At 42.6% G+C, this 20,438-nt stretch overlaps 1 protein-coding gene across 4 annotated transcripts in view; it reads left to right on the top strand.

Annotated features, from left to right (window-relative positions):
- COL4A5 (collagen type IV alpha 5 chain) overlaps positions 1-20,438 on the top strand; it is a 3,591,008-nt gene that overhangs the window by 1,127,030 nt on the left and 2,443,540 nt on the right. For all 4 annotated transcript variants that reach the window (XM_044057208.1, XM_044057205.1, XM_044057207.1 and 1 more), the window contains exon 7: positions 607-669. In XM_044057208.1, the coding sequence (XP_043913143.1) occupies positions 607-669 (63 nt within the window). The remainder of the gene's footprint in view (positions 1-606; positions 670-20,438) is intronic.

Raw genomic sequence — 20,438 nt, 5'->3', positions numbered from 1 at the left:
CTGTGACCTATGACTGGCTTGTAACAGTGGCTCTGTGTGAAATTCTTCCCTGGACAAAGAGTATGCATTCTGTAGAGTTTAAAGGCTATATGTATTTTTTGAAGTACATTCCTCAGGCAAGTCAACCATGTAGCAGTAGTAGTAGTACTCCCTGTTGATTTTAAAACAGATAAGCTGATTAGGATCAAACAGTCTATCCTGTTGTAAAGGCTGCATTTTGTTCTGCTTATTAAAGGGGGCTGTGCTTGCAGCTGCTATTTGGCCATTTGTACACAAATTTACGCAAATGTTGTGCCATTTCGGGAAATCTCTGGAACACAGCTTACCATTTAATGTACCCTGAAACAAAGGCCCAAATATGATATGATATGATTATCCCTTTAAACTGCTAATATCTATGAACAGGTGATTTAAATATCAAAACTGTATTAAAACGGGGTTATTCAGGGACCCAGAAAGAGGAGAGTGAGATTAAATTATAATGAATGCCTTATATTAATAAAAAGAAAAATTGTGATAACTTTGCATGTTTGTCTCTCATTGTGGACACTTCTGCCATGTGTTCTGTACAACTGCAATTCAAAATAATTGTCTGCTTCTTTAAAGGGTCTTCCAGGGCAAGATGGACCTCCTGGTCTTCAGGGTATCCCAGGATGCAACGGATCAAAGGTAAAATCATTTTGTGGAGACAGGGTGAATGCATGCTTCTATTTGTGATGTCTCACTGCAGGATTACTGCACAGTGGCAATTTTTGTTGAACTCCTTTTAACTTCTGACAGTGATGAAATTCTGTCTACCACTTCTGCAGTTTAAGCTTGTCTTAGTCTGCTATTACTTGTTAAGGCTTGCCTTGTACTAGAGACATTCTGTGATGGAGCTGCAATATGTACAAGGTCACCACAAAACCAGTGATCAGTCTGCATTTAATGGTAGCATTTGAGATTAACTGTATTATAATGTATGTTAATGCTTTCTTAGACACTGAAATCTGCAAATGCTGATATCTTGTTGACTACTATCAAAAAATGTGTTTTTAACTTTCAGAAAGTCTTCAGTCATAATAATGTATTATCTGATTTTCTTTATTTTTGTTGTCTGGTTTAGTCCTATCAGGTCTAAAGCCAGTCTGTAAGGGTAGCCAAAGGTGGTATTTGTACTTTACAGTGAAGATATGGCCATATTATCAAGGTAATTCCATTACTTATGGAATGTCATCAGATCTTTAACATCATCCACCTGAGCCTGCACCAAGTAAGCTAGTTTCAAACATGTGATAAGGTCTTCTGCACAGCATGCCTAGTAAATTACCTGTGAGACTTTAAACATCATTATTAGCAATACAGACAAATGCAATATCAGTGAAAACCACCAGACTCCAAAAACCTTTAACATCATTATCTCTTGTAAAAGAAAACCAGTTAAGTGAAATGCAATTTACAGTTATTTCAGTTAATCAAACCAACAACACTATACATTACAGATAAATTGTATATGTTGCACTAACTCTTTGCTAAATTGCAACATTCAGCTCAGCCATTATATTCTGCCTGCATTTTTCCTCAAGCCTGCAAAATATTTGCATTTTTCTGTTTCAAAAGAAAGGAAATACCTCATAAGAAAACAGTGCTAACATAGTGCAAAATGTGCCAAAAAGCACTTTAGTAATAAATTGTGAAATGCAGTTACAGGCTATGGACACTAGAAAGTTTTGTACACAACAAAATGACAAAAGGAATACTTTCATCACTGGTATGACTCGATGTTTGAATTTCACCTACTTAGTGACAAACATTGCTCATTTCTTTCTTCTGTGTATATGATTTTGTAGTTATATGTTTGCTAGCTCAGACAATGAATGCTGATAATGTTTTAGACATAAACAGAACTATGTTCCACTTTGAAGAAATCTTCATATGCCTCAGTCAAAAGAGGAAAAAGAAGAAACTGAGAAATGCTTTAGGCACTTTATTGCTGTGTTGGCAAGTACATTGTTGTATCTCTAACAGCACAGTGCATGCTTATGGTATATAAATGCTTATGCAAGCCAACACTAAATGGAAAAAAAAAAAGTTTGTGTGGGATTTATGAAAAATGGATCAGACTTCAGCCACTCACAAGCTTTGAATCCATTACTCAAGTTTCTCCTCTTACCCATAATTCCCCATAAAGAGCAAGATACTTCAGATCTTGTTTGCCACTAAATTGCTATAGACATGGTTCTTGGTGCTCAGCTGTATTAGTGAGAGAGAAGTGAACTTTTTGGAGCTTGTTACTTTCATTACCTTTTGCTTTGAATAGAGATTTTTTGTCCTCCCTTAACCTAAAAAGAAAAAAAAGAGTGATACATAATTTATATATTTGGTCTTAGATTTTGTCTAGACTCTTTTTACTCTTGGACACCTGTTGGTTATCGGCCTTTCTTTATCAGCCTAGTGCTGTAATTCCTTTTTCATGTCTGTTTTAACAGGTTAGTGTATTTTTCCCTTTCAGGTAGATTTTCAGGTCTTGGTTTTCTCTGAGGCTGATATCTCCTAGACTGAGATCTCATATACTAAGGGAGAGATTTTTTTCATCGGATCTCTAGGCCTTCCTCCATTGATTTCTCTCTTTGCTCCATTATATTCTTCAGGAGTCTTCGTGAGGCTGATGATGACAGAATGATGAGGAAATTCCTCAGGACCCAGATCCAGCTGAGGGTCCTCCTAAATTTGTCCCCTGCCAGGACCAGGGAATTGATCACTTCTCTTCATCAGGTTATTGCTCCTTCCCCAATCCTTCCTGCTGATTCGGGGCCGTTGAATCGGTGTTCTCATTGGGGTATGTATTCATCGGATCTGAAGGCATGCTCTTCTTTGAATCCAACAGTGTCTTCAATCTGGTCAGCTCCAAACACTTTAGATCCTACTAAATCGTATAGCAGAGTTGTCAGCATTGGTTCAGGGGGAGATGGTTTGGAGCTAAGACAATCGGAGCCATTCCTTTCTCTTGAGGCTTTGGCATTAGCTCAACTTGAACATCAGCTTTGGGGATAGTCAGATGGTTCCTCAAGACCAGTCTTCTTTAGGGGCCTCGGTTCCTTCTGTAAGGGTCCCATGTTCCATCTTGGGCTCAGCCTCTGAGGTTTTTGAAAGAATGATTTCTCACTCAAGAGAGCAGACATCCCTTTCAAGCTCAGATACATATCCTCCAGCTGGATTTCCGTAGGTCCTGAGCCTGCTCATTTTATCCCATCAGGATAGCCAGCTTCCAAAAATCTTGATTCTGTTCTTTTTTAGGAACCCTCATTAGCTTCATAGTCCTCTCCGGAACATCCCACCAAAAAGGAGAATCAGAAACACAAGTGAAAAAGGAGGCATATTAATTCCCCACAAGAACTGCTCATTGAAGATGCTGATTTTGATGAAGGGGAACGGTCCCAAAGATCCCCTCTTCAGAATGTCTCACTCAGAGATTTTAGAATTACTCAGCTAAAAAGGGGGTGGTCCTCTGAAGCCCCTTCCCGAGAGGAATCATTGTTCCTTGAGGCTTTTGGAGCTAACCCATCTACTTCTTGGATGGTCCCTCCCAGAGACAAGATAGTGGACCTATCCCTCCCACAGACAAGATGGTGGACAATCTCAAAGTGGGAATAGAAGGAGCAAGATGTAGCCAAGCCAATCCAAGCAAGCACAACAAGTTTTTAGTGTCACAGAAAGACCATCCTTACTGGCAAAAGAGAGCTCCACTGTCCATCCCACCAAATAGGGAGACTTATGTGTTGGATGTATTCGGGAACTGAGTCTATGCATCAGCAGCTTTCACTATCAGGGCACTGAACCACCTGTCACATGTTACTTACTTCCCAAGAGATTTGATCGAACAGCTTTCCAAGTCTCTCTCAGAGACCCTGTCTGCTGAGCAGAAGAATCAATTAACACTTATTTGGCTGCCTCCAGTACTTATCTAATGTTTCAAAGCATCTTATTTCCAATGCCTTGGAAAGTGTTAACTGTTAGGAAGCAAGGTTGGATGAGATTTTTACGATTTTGCAGAACACTTCAAGATGTCCTTTGTTAATGCCCCCTATGATGGATTAACACTCTTTGATCCGAAAGTGAAGGATGAGTGAACAAGATGGTAAGACTTGTCTGCCATAGGAATCAAGTTTTCTATCCCCAGATGAGCTTTTCAAGAAACCAATAGGGCAGTAGAAACTTTGGTTCCATATGTTGCAGGGGCTCATTCCTAACACTTCCCGAGATATAGACCACCCTGCAGCAGAGGGGGGAAGTTTATTGATGGACATCATCCCTTGGGCAGAAGTGGTCCGCAGAACCAGTGCCCCTGAATGCTTACCTGACTGCTGCCCTGTGGAGGCAGTTTGGGAAGCCTGACCCTGTACCCATCAGCCTGGACATCCATCACTCAAGATATTGGGGTACAGAGGATAATAACGAGACTATTCCAATCTCATTCTTTATCCTTCTACAGCATCAAAGAAACCTCCTGATTTTCCACTTTCACAAAAAGGAACAACTGCTTCAAAGATAAGAAAGTTTCTAAAAAAAATTGAGTTATCCAAGAGGCCCTACCAGACAAGAAAGGATCCTGAATTTACTCAAAATTCTTTTTAGTGCCAAAAAAGAATGGGGACATAAGGTCAGTCTTGACCTAAGTCATCTAAACAGTTTGTGAAATAAAGGAAATTCCAGACGGTCACAGTACAGTCTACTCTTTCATTACTAAAGAAGGATGACTGGATGTGCTTGATGGACCTCTAGGATGCATAAGCCATCCAATTCCATCCTCAACCCCTTTTCCCATTTTGCACATGGGGTCGGGTGTCACTTCAGCAGTGACAATCATCTCGAGCTAAGGTTTATACCGCTAGCCCTACCATGGTAATTCATTCGTACCACTCACACACACACACACACACCTACGGGCAATTTAGTGTCTAATCCACCTACTGCATGTCTTTGGAATATGGGAGGAAACCGGAGGACCCAGATGAAACCCACGTGACTGCAGGGCGGACATGCAGACTCCACACAGAAGGCACCCCAGCTGAGAACTGAACCAGAGAACCTCTTGCTGTGAGGCGACACTGCTAACTCCTGCATGACCGCAGCCTCCCACATAAATATGGATAGATGATCCAGGGGATTTCTTTGCTTATGCTGGGAACTAGTCATTTCCAATTCAGAGCCATGCCCATTGTAGTGGTTGCAGCTCATTTCAGACAGCAACAGTTTTGGGTATTCCCTTATCTGGATAACTAGCTCATTACCGCCCCCTCCAGAGATCTACCTGTTTATGGCAGAGACTTCTTACTCCACCTTTATTCAGCTCTGGGCATCACAATGAATACAACAAAGTCCAGGCTTCTGCCTGCTCAGGAATTCATTGGAGCTGTTTTGCATACAAAACTTCAAATTGCCAAATTTTCTCAAGCCAGAATTTCAGTGACTCACAAGCAAGTTTGGCTGTGCTCTCATGACAGAATCCACCAACAATACTAAGTCTAAGTCTCCTACGTTCTACAGCAGCAGTGATCACTTTGATTCCTTCGGACAGATGTCATATGAGAGTTCTCCAGTGAACCTTGTTGGTCCAGTGGTCTATCAGAAATCAAACCATGTCATTTCAAGTGTCGCTCATGAATATCTGCAGTCTCATATGAGATGGTGGCTGGATTTACGAGTTGTGTCTCAGGAACCCCCATTTATAGGTTCCTAAGTGGTTACTGGGTTACTAACCCAAAGGTCTTTATAAGCCCAGCCATGTGTACCTAATTTAATACTAGAGAAACACAATATAAAGGATCTTGCCTAAACTCAAGATCTTAGTTAGCAGCGACTGCCATTATCTAGGAGGGTCATAGGTGAAATCCCTGGCACGAATTTATGGTTTCCCATCCAGTCATCCAGGCTAAGCTTAAACAGGGTCATACAGGATCTTTGTTTGATGTGAACTGCTAGCCTATTCCAGAGGAGTGGCAACCTCTGAGAGACATATAAGGTCCCTGGAGTGTGTGACACTTGTTCCATTTGACTTGCGGATGTGCAGCATTTTCATTAGGTTTGGATCTGAGATTGCTCTGTAAGCCAGGCACAAGTCTCTTAAGTAGTCTGTAGGCTAATGAGTACAGTGACAGTGATTTCAGTCTATCAGTGTATGAAATGTGCTGGAGACCCTGAATTTTCTTGATTAAAAATCTCTGAGATCTCTCAAGTTGCTGCAGGTGCCTGGTAAGGTACATACCAAAGGGAGCATTGTACTCAATTCTTGGCTTGATGAAGGTTGAGTACAGAGGTGTCATGACTTCTTTCACTCTTGAGGCAATGCCTTTGCTAATGAGGTGTGTGAGTTAGAATGCCTTCCTTACCATAGTAGACACATGGTCAAAGTTTAGGCTGCAGTCAACTTGTGTTCCCAGGTCTCTCACTACTGTGTTGTTACTTGGGGTATTATTATTTATGTGAGAGTATGCAGGGATATTGTTTTTATGTAGGGATGATAATGCATTTTTTGGCACTGAGTTTGAGTCCATGGCTTTGGCACCAATCACTGGTTTGTGTAAGTCCCTTGAAGCATGTTGACATCATTTGGGGATTTAGTGATTGCACCTAATCTGCAGTCATCCGCAAACTTAGTCAGCCACAGCCCCTCTCTTTTGGCCCAAACTTCTGAGAAGTATATTTCAAACAAAAGTGGGCACAGCACTGAGTCCTGTGGAACCCCACTGGTGACAGGTCTACTAGTTGAGGTAAAGTCCCCAACTTTGACTGAGTGTGATCTGATGATGAGCCTGTTAGCAACCTACCTGACGACATAAGGGTTGGTGTACAACTGGGAGAGGTTATCAGTGATGCCACATAACACCACATAACGCAAGCACTTAGGTCACTCCAAAGCAAATACAAATATGACTCAGTCATTGTACATGCTGGCATGAATTACCTGAGACGTACCTCCCTCGACTACATGAAAAGAGACATAGAGGAGCTCTCTGATCATGTAGCCCAGGCCGGTATGACCCTGACCTTGAGCAGCATCTTACCCTCACCTAGAATTATGTCACAGTATAAAGACAAAATGATTGATTTTAACAATTGGCTAAAATTTTGGTGTCATTCAAAGGGGATCCAGTGTCTGTCAGCCTGGGATGACATGCTCGACAAGCCACGTTGCTTCGCTAAGGACGGCTTGCACCTGTCACCCCTGGGCTTTCGGATATTGGCAAAGGCTCTTGCCACCCCCATAATGCCTTTTTTAGGCAAGGCTCAAAAGTCAAACCCACCTCCATAGACAGCACAAGGAACAAGAAACTAAGGGTAATGCTGCTAAACGCCAGAAGTCTTAACCTCAAGATGCACGCACTCGAAGCTCTCCTCAGTATGGATAACACTGATATCTGTGCAGTGACAGAAACCTGGTTCAAGACTCCAGAGAGCACCCCAGCACTACCAGGTTATACCTCATATCATTCTTTTCGGCCCCAAAATCCGGACTGAACCACAAAAGGAGGGGGAGTTTCCATATTTATCAAGGATATCCACACCTCCAGGTTAGTGGCATTGCACAAAGTATCGGAGACCATCCATGTGCAACTGACAGTGGGCAAGACTGCTTTTCAGTTTATAGCATCCTACAGACCACCCTCTCAAAGTCAGGAATCCCACTCGGCTTTCCTGAAAACATTGGAGAACATGAAGATCTCCCCGAACACCATTATATTGGGCAACTTCAACTACCCAAACATAGACTGGGAGCATTATTCAAGCCCCAGCACCTTAGCCCAAAGGTTCCTGGAATTTATAAACTCAAATGCTATGGAACAACTAGTCACCAGTCCCACAAGAGGGGAAAACATACTAGACCTGATCATTACCAACATGGGGGACTCTATGCTCCATACCAGAAGTATATCCCTCATTGGTAAGATCAGACCATAAATTAATTTCACTGGATATCCACATCCCGACCCCACCCCCAGCCCAGAAAACCACAGTGAAAAACTTCTCAAAAGCGAACTTCACACTTCTCAAAACCGAAGTGGAATCCTTCAAGGCCCCAGGACCAGTGGAAACTACGGCCCAAACTGCAGAATCCTATATAAACTCATTCTATGGACATCTCCAGGAATGCATGGATCATGCTATCCCAAACAAAATCAAGACCCAATCATCCAAAGGCAGGCGTCCAGTCTGGTGGACCCCAGCCATAAATAAACCGTACAACAGAAGGAGGAAGCTACTACATGATAGAGCAAAATCCCTAAAAGGGAAGGCATCTCTGATCAGTACTAGCAAAAAATTATGGTCCCTCATAAAATCCTCCAAGGCCAGCTTCGAGAGAGAAATTGCACAGGACACTAAAGACAATCATAAGGCTTTTTTCAGTTATGTTAGGAACCTGGGATGCAACTCCCAGACTTGTTCTGAGTTAATTCTAAATGACAAAAAATACACTGAACCCACAGACATCACCAATATCCTGGCAGACAGGTTCAGTGCAAACTTCTCCACCCCCTCCCCCCAAAAGAGCAAGTATCTATCCCGGCAGAGTGCAGCCTCCCAAACATCTCTGATGCTCAGGTGAAGGCCGCCCTCTCCAAAGCAAAAAACATTGCGTCCATGGGACCAGATGGCGTCCCGGGTTGCGTCCTACATGAACTCCAAGAAGAACTAATCCCTCAAGTAAAACTGCTGTAAAATCTCAGCCTCACTACAGGATATGTGCCCAAAGAATGGCATACAGCAACAGTGGTCCCACTCCACAAAGGTGGCACCTCTACGGACCCTATCGCCCCATAAGCCTGACTACCCTAGTCTGCAAGGCTATGGACAGGATCATCATGGAACTCATAAACAAAGACATTGGGGACCTACAGACACTAGATCCTACCCAATTTGGCTTTGTCAAGGGCAGATCCTGCCTATTGACCCTGGTCGACTTCTTCGAAACAGTCACCAAGGCCATAGATGAAGGGAAGGTAGTCCACACAGCCTATCTGGACCTCGCAAAGGCATTTGACACAATACCCCATTCGGGCATCATAGATAAGCTATCCAGCCTAAATATAAACCCCTATGTCACAAGATGGGTCGCAAACTGGCTCAAAGACAGAACCCACAGAGTCAGAGTTGCTGGAGCCATGTCAGACTTGAAACCGGTCACAAGTGGCGTTCCACAAGGTTCTGTCCTTGTTGGTACAGGCCAACGTGGGAGGACTATGGCTCACTAAGTTCACAGATGACTGCAAACTGGGTGCCATAATCGACTCTCCAGCTGACAAAAACATCCTTCAAAAAGGTCTCGCAGAGACGGATAACTGGTGCCAGAGCCATGGTCTAAAGCTAAATGCCAAAAAGTGTATAGTCATACCGCTTGGCAAAAACAATGTGCCCACAAATTACCACATAAGTGGTAACCCATTAAGTACAGAGAAAGTAATTAGGGATCTGGGGACCCAAGTTGATAGCAATCTCTCCTTTGACAACCACATTGCCAAAGTGGTTAGAAAGACCTTCTACATAGCCCACCTCATCATGAAAGGATTCACATCTAGATCAAGAGAGGTAATCGCGCCTCTGTATTCATCCCTCATCAGGCCCATCATAGAATACAATGCCCCCTTTCAGATGTACCTTACCCGACACCTGCAGCAATTAGAAAGACCCCAAAAGCACCTCACCAGGAGGATCAAGGGACTCAAACAGATGTCATATGCTGCTCGGTTAAAAAAACTCCAGCTCTACTCAGTTGCATACCGCCTACTTCGAGGCGATCTATGCCTGACATATAAAGCTATGTCCAACCCAGAATTAATGGACATGCTCCACCTCAGTAAATCTAAATCCCTTAGAGCCACGCGCTCGAGGGACTTGAACCTCAGCACAGAAATAAATAGAACATGCTGGAGGGACAGATTCATAACCCAAAGGCTCCCTTCGCTCTGGAATAGAATTCCAATTCATGTTAGGCAGAGCACCTCACTGACTCTCTTCAAGAAGAATCTTGATGAGTGGATGGGGGATTGTAGGTTTGTCCCAGGGATTACTTCCGTGTCACTATTAGACAGAGGCACAGTAAACTAAACTTTAAAAAGGGCACAGTATACTCAAATCAAGGGGTGGCGTAAGCCAAACACAATCGGGCTAGGCTTATAAATGCCCCAGGGCAGATAGCCTAGTATGAACCTATGAACCTATGCCCGAATGTGGGATTGTGCTGAAGGCCTTGGCTAAGTCAAGGTACACTGTATGCACAGATTTGCCTTTGTCTATGGCTCTAGTGATGTTTTTGAAGATGTCCAGCAGGTTTAACAGGCATGACCTGCCTTTGACAAAACTAAACTGTGTTGGATCAAGGGTTTGGAGATCAACTATGTCCTTATTTATAAGGTTCATGATGATTCATTCCATGGCTTTACAGATAAGGCTGGTTAAGCTTATGGGTCTGTAGTTCCCAAGGTCTATTGCTGTACCCTCTTTGTGAAGGGGGATGATGATTGCTGTTTTCCATTCAGCATGGACAAAACCAGTTGCCTATTATATTCTCGAAAGCAGACAGTGTCGAATCCGACATTGTTGACACGAGAATAGCGAAAGTGCAGAACATCGAACGGGTAAATGGAAATGTCCATAAGGGGAGATTTCTGTTTACTTAAATGTAGTGCAGTCTCAGAGTTGGTATATTTAAGTAGCGGGGGGTGCAGGGGTGCTTTCCCCCCTACCTACACCCTTTAGATTTTCTTATATATATTTTTTTTCTGAACATTCGGAATTTTAATGATTCAATCATTAAAGGTCGACCTTTAGTGATTCGAACCATTAAACTTTCGATGTTCTAATACAGACCCAACAAAACCAGTACTCGGGCTGTGGTTGAAGAGTACACCTATTGGAGTTGCTAACTCATGTTTTAGAAAGTTTAAAAATCAACCCGGGATGCCATCTGGTCCCATAGAGGCTATGTTTTTGGTGTTGGAGAGAGCATTAATGACTTGCTCTTCGGACATGCGAGGTGGGGGGAGATGCAGTGGGAATGCTTTGTAGAATGTTTCGAGGGAGCGGCGGGATGAAATTCTCGCCAAACCTGTCAGCTAATACTTTAGCTTTTTTCACAGATCAGTACATGTGATGCCATCCACATCTAGTTCAGCACACGTCTGAGTCCTACCTTTTAGGTTACGGATATAGCTGAAGAATGCCTTGTGGTTATTCTTAGCTATGGTTGCTATTTTTTTTTTCGAAGTTGCCCTTAGAGGATTTTACAAGTTGTCTTATTTATTTGTTCAAACAGAGGAGAGTGCTCTTCCAGTGTTGGGACCTCTCTTTTTTTTTTTCTTACACAGAAACCTCTTCCTCTTATTGTGTAACTTATTAATTCTAGATGTCCACCAGGGAGGCTTGTTTTTTTCGTGAGGATCTTGTTTTGACCCTATCAGGTACAGCTGTGTCAATACATTTGTATTTCTTCTACCTTTGTCTCAGGCCATGTGACCACAGATGCCAGCATGGGGGGGGGGGGGGCACATTTCTTAAAAAAGAGGCCAGTCATTTCATTATAATTTTAGAAATGAGAGCAGTCTTCCTTGCACTGCAGGAATTCCAGGACCCTCTCCCCTTGGATATGATATGTATCCAGATGGACATGTTGATAGTTTGGTACATCAACAAGCAGGGAGGTGCATGATACTACCACTTATGCAGAAAGGCCAGGTAAGTGTGGCAATGGGTGATGTCTTCTCATGGCTTTCTAATAGCAATACACATTCCAGGAAGTCCAGTGTTCTAGCTGACAGGATAAGCTGGTATGTCTTTCCTCAAGAGTGGTCCCTCAGTCCAGAAGTAGCAGATCAGATTTTTAGCTGATTGGGTTGACCTTGCTGTGATTTTTTTTTTGCATCCCCCTACAACAACAAACTCAGCAGATACTCTGCCCATATCTCCCAGAAGGGGAGTAAGTAAGGGATGATCTGATCCACAGTTGGCTCCATGGACTCCTATATGCCTTCCCCAACCTCTCTGATAGGTTCATAGTAGGCTAACTACCACAAGGGCCTTTTTAAGCCAAGCCATGATATCCCAAATCTCTGAAGAGTGCTGATACTCTCGATAAGTGTAAGTATGGGCCTGGGAGATGAACCATTTACAGGTTACCTGTTTGCATCAGAGACATAGGAGTCAAACCAGGGATGAATTTCCGGTTTCCCATCTAATTGTCCAAGTTGCACTTGAGTTGGATTAGGGAGGAACTCTGCTTCACATGGATGGGGAGCCTGTTCCATAGACGGGATAGTCTCTGGGATACATACCTATCTCTCAGGCAGGTCCTATTTATATCACAGGCAAGGTTTAAGTCATTAGAATGGGTAATTCTGGGACTGTTTGTTTTGTGGATATTCAGGAGGTCCATCAGAGTGGGGTCTGACAATGCCGTGTATGCCAGGCATAGATCTCCCCTCAAAAGCCTGTAGGAGACAGAATACAGGGATATGGCCCAGAAGTGATCTGCGTAGGACATATTACTTATGCCCTGTATTCTTTTAATGAGGAATATCTGTGGACGTTCCAACTGTTGGATATGCCTGGTCAGGTACATACCAAAGGGGGCATTGCACTCAATGATAGGTCTGATGAATGCCGAATACAGTGGAACAATGACTTCCTTGGACTTAGATGCCATACCTTTGTTTATAAGTTGCGCAACATAGAATGATTTCCTTACCACTGTAGACACATGATGATCAAAGGCTAGATTACTGTCTGTGTGTCCCCAAGTCCCTGACTACTGGGTCAACTGTAAGGGGTGTGTTGTCAATATGATAGTTACCAGGGATGGATGACTTCCCAAAAGATACTATTTATGCAGTTCTTGACATTTAGTCTATGACTCAGACACCAGTTGTTTGTCTGTGTCAGCCCCTCCTGGAGAACATTTGTGTCAGTGTGAGATTCAATGACAGCTCCTAATTTGCAATCATCTGCAAATTTAGTCTGCCAGAAACCACTGACATTGGCCTTGACTTCTGAGAAGTAAATGCCAAAAAGGAGCAGTCCAAGGACTTATACCAACAGAAAGTATTAGCTAGAAAGACACAGCAATTATCGATTCCAGATCTCCTGTCTCACCCTTAGGGATCACCTCACCTTGGCATTCAATCTCTCAGACTAAATGAATGAATCTGATGTCATTTTCATTCATTCCTCAACTGTGGGGTTCAGATCTGACTTGGCCGCTTTTTACAGCTTGTAGAACACTGAAAGCTCTTGAGCTCCTGTCTTTCCCATAATGCACTAGTCCCCTACCATACCTCGGATCTCATTTGCCGTTTTCGTGTTCAGATATTAGTTGCTGTTAGCTCTCAAGTTTAGCTAGTGTTTTTGAGTAATTCAAAGATTTATCTTGTATAACTTCTGTAGTTGTATATTTTGTCTGTTAAAACTTTCATATCCCTTTAACTTTATCCTTTCTTTCCCTTGATACACTTCTTAGTGTATTTTCTTTAATTACCATTTTTTGGTAATTCTTTCTGTTCTTCTACCTTTTAGGTAGTTTTCCCTTTTTTACCATTGTCAGTGTTCCTTCATAACTTATTTAAAGTTAAAAAAAAAAAAAACTTCTTTATCCTTTTTCTCATTTCTCTTTGACTATTCACATAGCAATATCGGAAAAACCTTTGGGTTTTAAAACATGTAAGACCTGTGGCCATAAGATCCCTTTGTCAGATGCACGAGTTATTTGTTTATTGCTTAGGCACAGCTCATTTAAACTTTGTATATGACATATGTAAGGGCTTTAATCCAAGGGCACCAACAAGCTGTGTCCACCGCAAAAAATGTTTAATAAGTTTCCACAGCAAACAGAGTAAAAAGTTAAACGCTGAAACACAACCAGTTTGTTTTCGTCAGACAACTTCTTCAGAAAATGCTGACAATGAAATCCCTCCTTATTTATACCCTCACTTGTTGCAGAAAATAAGTCATGTGATAATTAAAAATTGTAACCCCTTCCTAAAAACCAAAAAGAGTGTAAATGTAACATCCATTAAAATATTTTAAAATCTACATAAAAACCGTAAAAAGTTCCCCTAACATAATGAATAAATAAAAAAACATCATTATTCATCTCCATAAAACATATTATAAATAAATATTGTTAAAACAATAGACCATAAAATAGTATGTCATCTATAAAATATTTCCTACAATAAAGTCACAGTCATGACATGTTTGTCAAGATTACTAGTGGTGACTGGACAATAATTATCCGAATGGATAGTTGTAATCCTAACATCATTTTAGTGTGGGTTTCGCAACTTTGCTGCCCTTAGTTTCAAAATAGGGGCTAGGAAGACCATATCATTCAAACGTGGCCACTTATTGGCTTCCAACACCAATTGCCAGTACACCTCTCTGTATTCTAGGGTCTATATTATGTTATCGAAAACCCGTAACATCGAACACCACAACACCAACACACATAGCCCAAACCCCAAATACGTCAAACCCCCTGTTCCGCAAATTTGCAAATCACGAACCATCATAGTCGGCTAAAACCACCGCGTGCTACATACTACATACCCAAACATAATAAATAAAACACATACATACACAAACCAAACCCTACTTCTAACCCTACACTAAACCTTACATACATTACTATCTATGCACTTACCTTAACCCCCGCACCCTAACCCTAAGGTCCTTAACTATCGCACACTTACCCAACAGACATATACCCAAACAAAACAAGTAATCCACACACATACAGTTAACAAAACCCTAATTCTAACCCTACACTAAACCTTACATACATTACCTATCTATGCCTTAACCCCACCCTAACCCTAAGGTCTGTAACTATCATGCACTTACCTTAACCCCACCCTAACCCTAAGGTCCGTAACTATCATGCACTTACCTTGCAGAGCTATACCGCAAACAGGCCAACCATGACACTTCAACATTTCGTGTTTTGTACGTTTGCCATTACCATAGTTCGCGCTTTACATGTTGGTCTTCTGGTGTTCGATGTTACCGGGATTTGATAATGTAATACAGACTCGTATTCCAACATGGTCTCCCAGGAACCACCCCTCCCATCCATAACAACCTCATCCACTACAAAAAAGGTAAAAATAGCACCCTCACAACTCCGTATATGTTTATGTAATGCATTTTTGATATTACGTCTCCTAATATCGTTGGTCATCTTTCAGCTTTACCTATATAAAAAGCTTTGCATTTTCTGCACATTGCGATGCTGTCACAATTGTAACTTATTCAACTATTGTAAGGAACTTATTAAACTTTTTTTGCGGAGGATACGGCTTGTTGATGCTTCATTTCGTTTATTGGTTTTGGCTTGGGCACTTTATCCATTTGAACTTGTTTCTGCTTTAATCCAAGGGCCCTTACTGATTGGAAAAATAAACTAATATTAATTGGATTAATGCCATTGTGATCCTCTGATACAGCATCTGTGGCTAAAACCGCCAAGAAAGGTGATAAAAAGGAGGCTAAAAAGCATCCATAGGACTCATCAAGCTCTTCAGGTCTGAGTTCAAAGCTATCTTCTAAAATAACTAAATCATCAGATCCAATTACATTGGATCTGAAGACCAAAACCTCCGACTCAATTTCTTCGGATCCAAAGTCTAAGTCATCAGATTTGACTTCATCGGATCCAAAGAAGCACAAATATGGCTCTCCTTAGAACTGGTCTCCTCACACTCTGGATCCAATACCTTCCTGTCTCCCTTCACCTTTCATGGAGAGATGCCACCATTCTTCTTCCTCTTTTTGATCCTCCAGATGTTTGACCAAAGTAGATGTGGACAGGATGATGAGGAAGTTTCTGTCAATGCAAAGTCAAATGAGGGTACTCCTGGCTCCTGTTCCAATGGGTCCAAAGTCCTTCATAAGTACTACTCACCTATTTTGTCTCCTTTTCTAATCTGACCTTTGGTCTCAGAGCAGTTGGAACTGAAAATCCCAGATCCATCCATATCAGATCCAAAGTTTATTGTATCTTTTACTCCAGTACCATCTCTACGTGGACCGGCTCCAATGACTCTCAGAGCCTTAGCATCAGCACCAGATCTAAGATATTGGAGGCAACCCTGAGACTGTCAGAGTCTTCTCTACTACTCAAGCCTCAGCTCCAACCCCTGCTTCGAGCAGTTTGCCTTCAGGTTGGAAGGGATTTACAGTTCAGAAGCATGTCTTCTCAGAGCCATCAGTTTCTTTCTCCCCAAGGCATTCTGCTTTTGAGGTATTAGAATGAGTTTTCTCTGCTTCAATAGAAAGGATGCATCCACCTTCTTTGGCTCCCACTTCCCAGACCCAGTTGTCTTTGCGTCAGGAGCCTCAACTTCCTACTCAATGAGGAGAGCCAACTCAAAGTCTCCAGGATACCCATCAGGATATATTAATTTCTTTCAGTACTTTTCCGAAACACCCCAGGGAAGAAGTCCCTAGGAATACTGATTTCAATGAGGGGGAAAGGTCCCTAAGATCACTACCTGATGATATCTCATTTGGAAATGTATCAGAGATCCTCAAGCAAAAAGGGGTGGTGGTTCAGCCAATAACCCTTCCCAAGAGGAATCAGTATTCCTGGAAGCCTTTGGGGCTGGTCTGCCTACCTCCTGGGAGACTCCGACCATCAATGAGCTCATTGATTTGATCTCTTGATGGGCATGGAAGGAACCTGACTCTGTTGGGCCAATCTCCAAGAGACTGGACAGGATTCTGGCACCACTCAAGGACAGGGATTTTTGGATCAAGGGAGTACCAGTTGATACCATAGTCATATTGGCGGCCACAAAAAAAACAACTTACAGAACAAAGCTCCTCTGTGCATTCCCCTAAGAGGGAGTCTAGGGCACTGGGTCGATTTGGGAAGCATGTATACGTTTCTGCAACCGTTGTGTTTTGGTTGTTGAACTATTTGGCACACTTCGCCAGACTTCAGAGGGATTTGATTAAAGGAACTCACAAAATCCCTGTCCGGGATCATTACTTCTGAGGTAGAGAGCTCTATTGCCTCACAGCTGTCTGCCTTACAGTCCAGTTCAAATTCATCCATGAGGCTCATTTCTCATGCAGCTGAACGTACCTCAAGGAAAGCGTATTTAGGCATTTCCATTAGGAGGTATGCCTGTGTTCCTGTGTGGTTTTGTGGAGCCCTTCAAATCTTCTTTTGTCAGCGTTCCCTTTGGTGGAAGATATGTTTCACTGTTGCAGTCATCACACTTGGGTTATCTGCCTGCAGGTAGCTCTCAGTTGGCCTGAATACCAGAGTCTTAGTATTTCTTTGTCGGATGCTGTCAGGTCATCAGGGGTATAAAACAGGCAGCCGACGCCATTACATCAGTCTTTCTTGATGTGGATGAGCCCAAAGCAGAAGCATTTTGCAAGTGCCGGTCGGCTGCTACCTGAAATTTTCGTTTTTGAGTTTATAATCCTGAAGTCTTCAAAAGCTAAGTACCCCATTGGGGATCCTTTTTTCTTGCTCTAACTGATGTCAGAAAAAGTTAACAATTGTCTTGCCTGTGGAAAGCAAATACCTCACAGAAATTTTCATTCTTACTGCATCACCTGTTTAGGCCCAGACCACGACTTCCCTCGCTGTCAGTTTTGTGCCTTATTTAACACCCGAACCATTCGTCATTGGGCTATTTTTGTCGCTAAATTCTTTCGCTTTCGTTCTCTGTATTCTGAAATGGCTTCGATAAGCCATTCGACTACCTATCTTCTGAAAAAATGCAAAGATAAAAACAGAGACAGACCGCATAGGTCCAAAACTGCCAAAGATGCTTCTGTTAAGCTAGTCGCCAGTCCGCCGGTACTCAGTGAGAAGGTGCTGTGCTACAGGGAAAAACATTTTGCATACAGCAGACTCAAGCTTCTTTTTAGGAGGGATTGAAGCTGTAGGACCCTGCGCTGAAGACAGAGGAGCCAGAAGGCTGGGTTGGACTAATTTTCCACATGAATTATGGGCAAGGCTTTGGACACAAAAAAAGCCTAAAGAGACTTATGTAGCTTGAGTAACCCCCAAGCTAAAGAACAGCAAGAAATGGTACGTTTCCCAGAAACAATATAAATAATTCCACATGTTGGCAAGAAGATAGCTTGACTACAGGTGCACTTTCTAAACAATGACTAGGAAATTGCAAAGGGGAGGAGCGAGGGCTCAATGGTGCAGAAAGAGATTAAGATTAACTTTCTCACAAAAAATGCAAGAACTTCTTGTGTCTAGAAAAGAGGCATAATAGAAAAAGAACAATTATATTTACAAAAAGATTCAGAACAAAACTGAACTCAACCTTCCTCTTTACCTAGAGGAAAACAGTTTTTGTACTTACTTTCCTCACTTGCTTAGAGAAAAATAGCTTATACTCACTTTCCTCACTGTCTAGAGGAAAGTCGTTTTTTTATTCAGGCATGTTCAAGGGTCAGCTTCCAGTGTTCTCTCCTGTCTGTCTGATGAATCTGGGCATCTTGGGGCAATGTAGCAATGGCCTCATGTACATAGACAACTCTCTCCTCCTACCACCCAACACCAGAACTTGTGAGAGATGCACTTATTTAGCTAAACTGGAGGTAAAGATCTCTCCAACCAAAACTGAACTTGACAGTTAAGAGGAGAAGGTAAACACTTGCACCACACCACACCCATCACATAGTCCCACTAAACCTACACCACCAAAATCCACACACAGAAACACAAAAACATTCACGGAGGCTCTCAATAATAATCTGCTCAAGCAACAGAGACCTCCAAAGCAGAAACGCAAGCAACCTCCACCCCCAACACAACCCAAATAACACATAGCCCACAAACTCAGTGTGCCAATAAACCACAGCCCATAAGGTAAAACAACATACCCAACACACTAGTCATAGGTGACTCTATAGTCAGGCACACTGATGTCCCACTCACCAGGCTAAACAAGGAGAAGGTTACTGTCAGCTGCCTGTCGGGTGCCAGGATCCACCACATAACCCACGCACTCAGGTCACTCCACAACAAGTACAAATATGACTCTGTCATTGTCCATGTTGGTGTGAATGACCTGAGACATGCCTCCCTGGACTACATGAAAAGAGACATGGAAGAGCCCTCCGATCTTGTAGCCCAGGCAGGTTTGACCCTAGCCCTGAGTAGCATCCTGCTATTTCCCAGATTGATACCGCAGTACAAGAACAAAATGATTGACTTCAACAATTGGCTAAGCTTCTGGTGTCATTCTAAGGGGATCCAGTATATGTTTGCCTGGAATGACATGGTCGATAGACCACGATGCTTTGCCAGAGATGGCCTGCACCTGTCACCCCTGGGATTCCGGATACTGGCTAAGGGTCTTGCTGCCTCTATAGTGCCTTTTTTTGGCAAGGTTCAAATGACAAATTCACCACCATAACAGGAACAGGCAAGCAAAAACTGAGGATAATGCTACTCAGTGCTTGAAGTCTAAATCTCAAAATGCAGTCACTCGAGGCACTCCTGAAAATGGAGAACATCGATATCTATGCAGTGACTGAGACCTGGTTCAAGGCTCTAGAGAGCACCCCTGCTATTACCAGGCTGTAACTCATACCACACTTTTCGGCCATCTAACCTGGACCAGAACATCAAAGGCGGAGGTGTGTCCATATTCATTAAGGATATCCACACCTCTAGGCTAGTTGCGCTGCATAATGCATCAGAGGTTATCCAAGTGCAACTAACTCTGGGCAAAACTGCAGTCCAAATTGTAGCTTGCTACAGATCCCCCACCATGCCTGAGGATTCCCACTCCTCATTTCTTGATATACTGGAATATTTTAGGGTTCAACCAAGCACCCTAATAATGAGCGATTCCAACTACCCCACCATTGACTGGGAAAACTACTCATATACCAACTCCTCCACTCAACGCTTTCTGGAATTCATAAATTCCAATGCCCTGGATCAACTTATCCACACCCCCACCAGGGACAACAGTATCCTAGACTTAGTCATTACCAACAGGAGTGACCTGTGTTCCACACCTGAAGTCAACTCCTCATTGGTCAGAGCTGATCATAAGCTAATCACCCTAGACATCTGCTTCCCGCCCCCACCCACCATTAAGGAAACTATGGTAAAAAATTTCTCCAAAACCAACTTCATGCTTCTTAAGACAGAAGTGGTGAACTTCATGACACCCATGCAGATAGACAATACAGTTATGACTGCTGAATCCTACACAAATGCACTCTATAAGCACTTACACAAGTGCATGGATCGTGCTATCCCAAACAGAACCAAGATGCTGTTCTCCAAAAAAAGAAGCCAATCAGGTGGTCCTCTGCCATAAACAAACTCCATAACAGAAGGAAGAAACTGTTGCAAAAGAGAGTAAAATCCCATGAGTGGAGGAGCTCCCTGGTCAGCCTCAGTAAGAAGCTGAGATCCC

The sequence above is a fragment of the Protopterus annectens genome, chromosome 15.part0 (assembly GCF_019279795.1).
Source record: "Protopterus annectens isolate FY-2018-M chromosome 15.part0, PAN1.0, whole genome shotgun sequence".
Lineage (NCBI taxonomy): Eukaryota > Metazoa > Chordata > Ceratodontiformes > Protopteridae > Protopterus > Protopterus annectens.
Note: the sequence above shows the minus strand (reverse complement) of the source record. Positions and strands in the feature narration are given on the sequence as shown.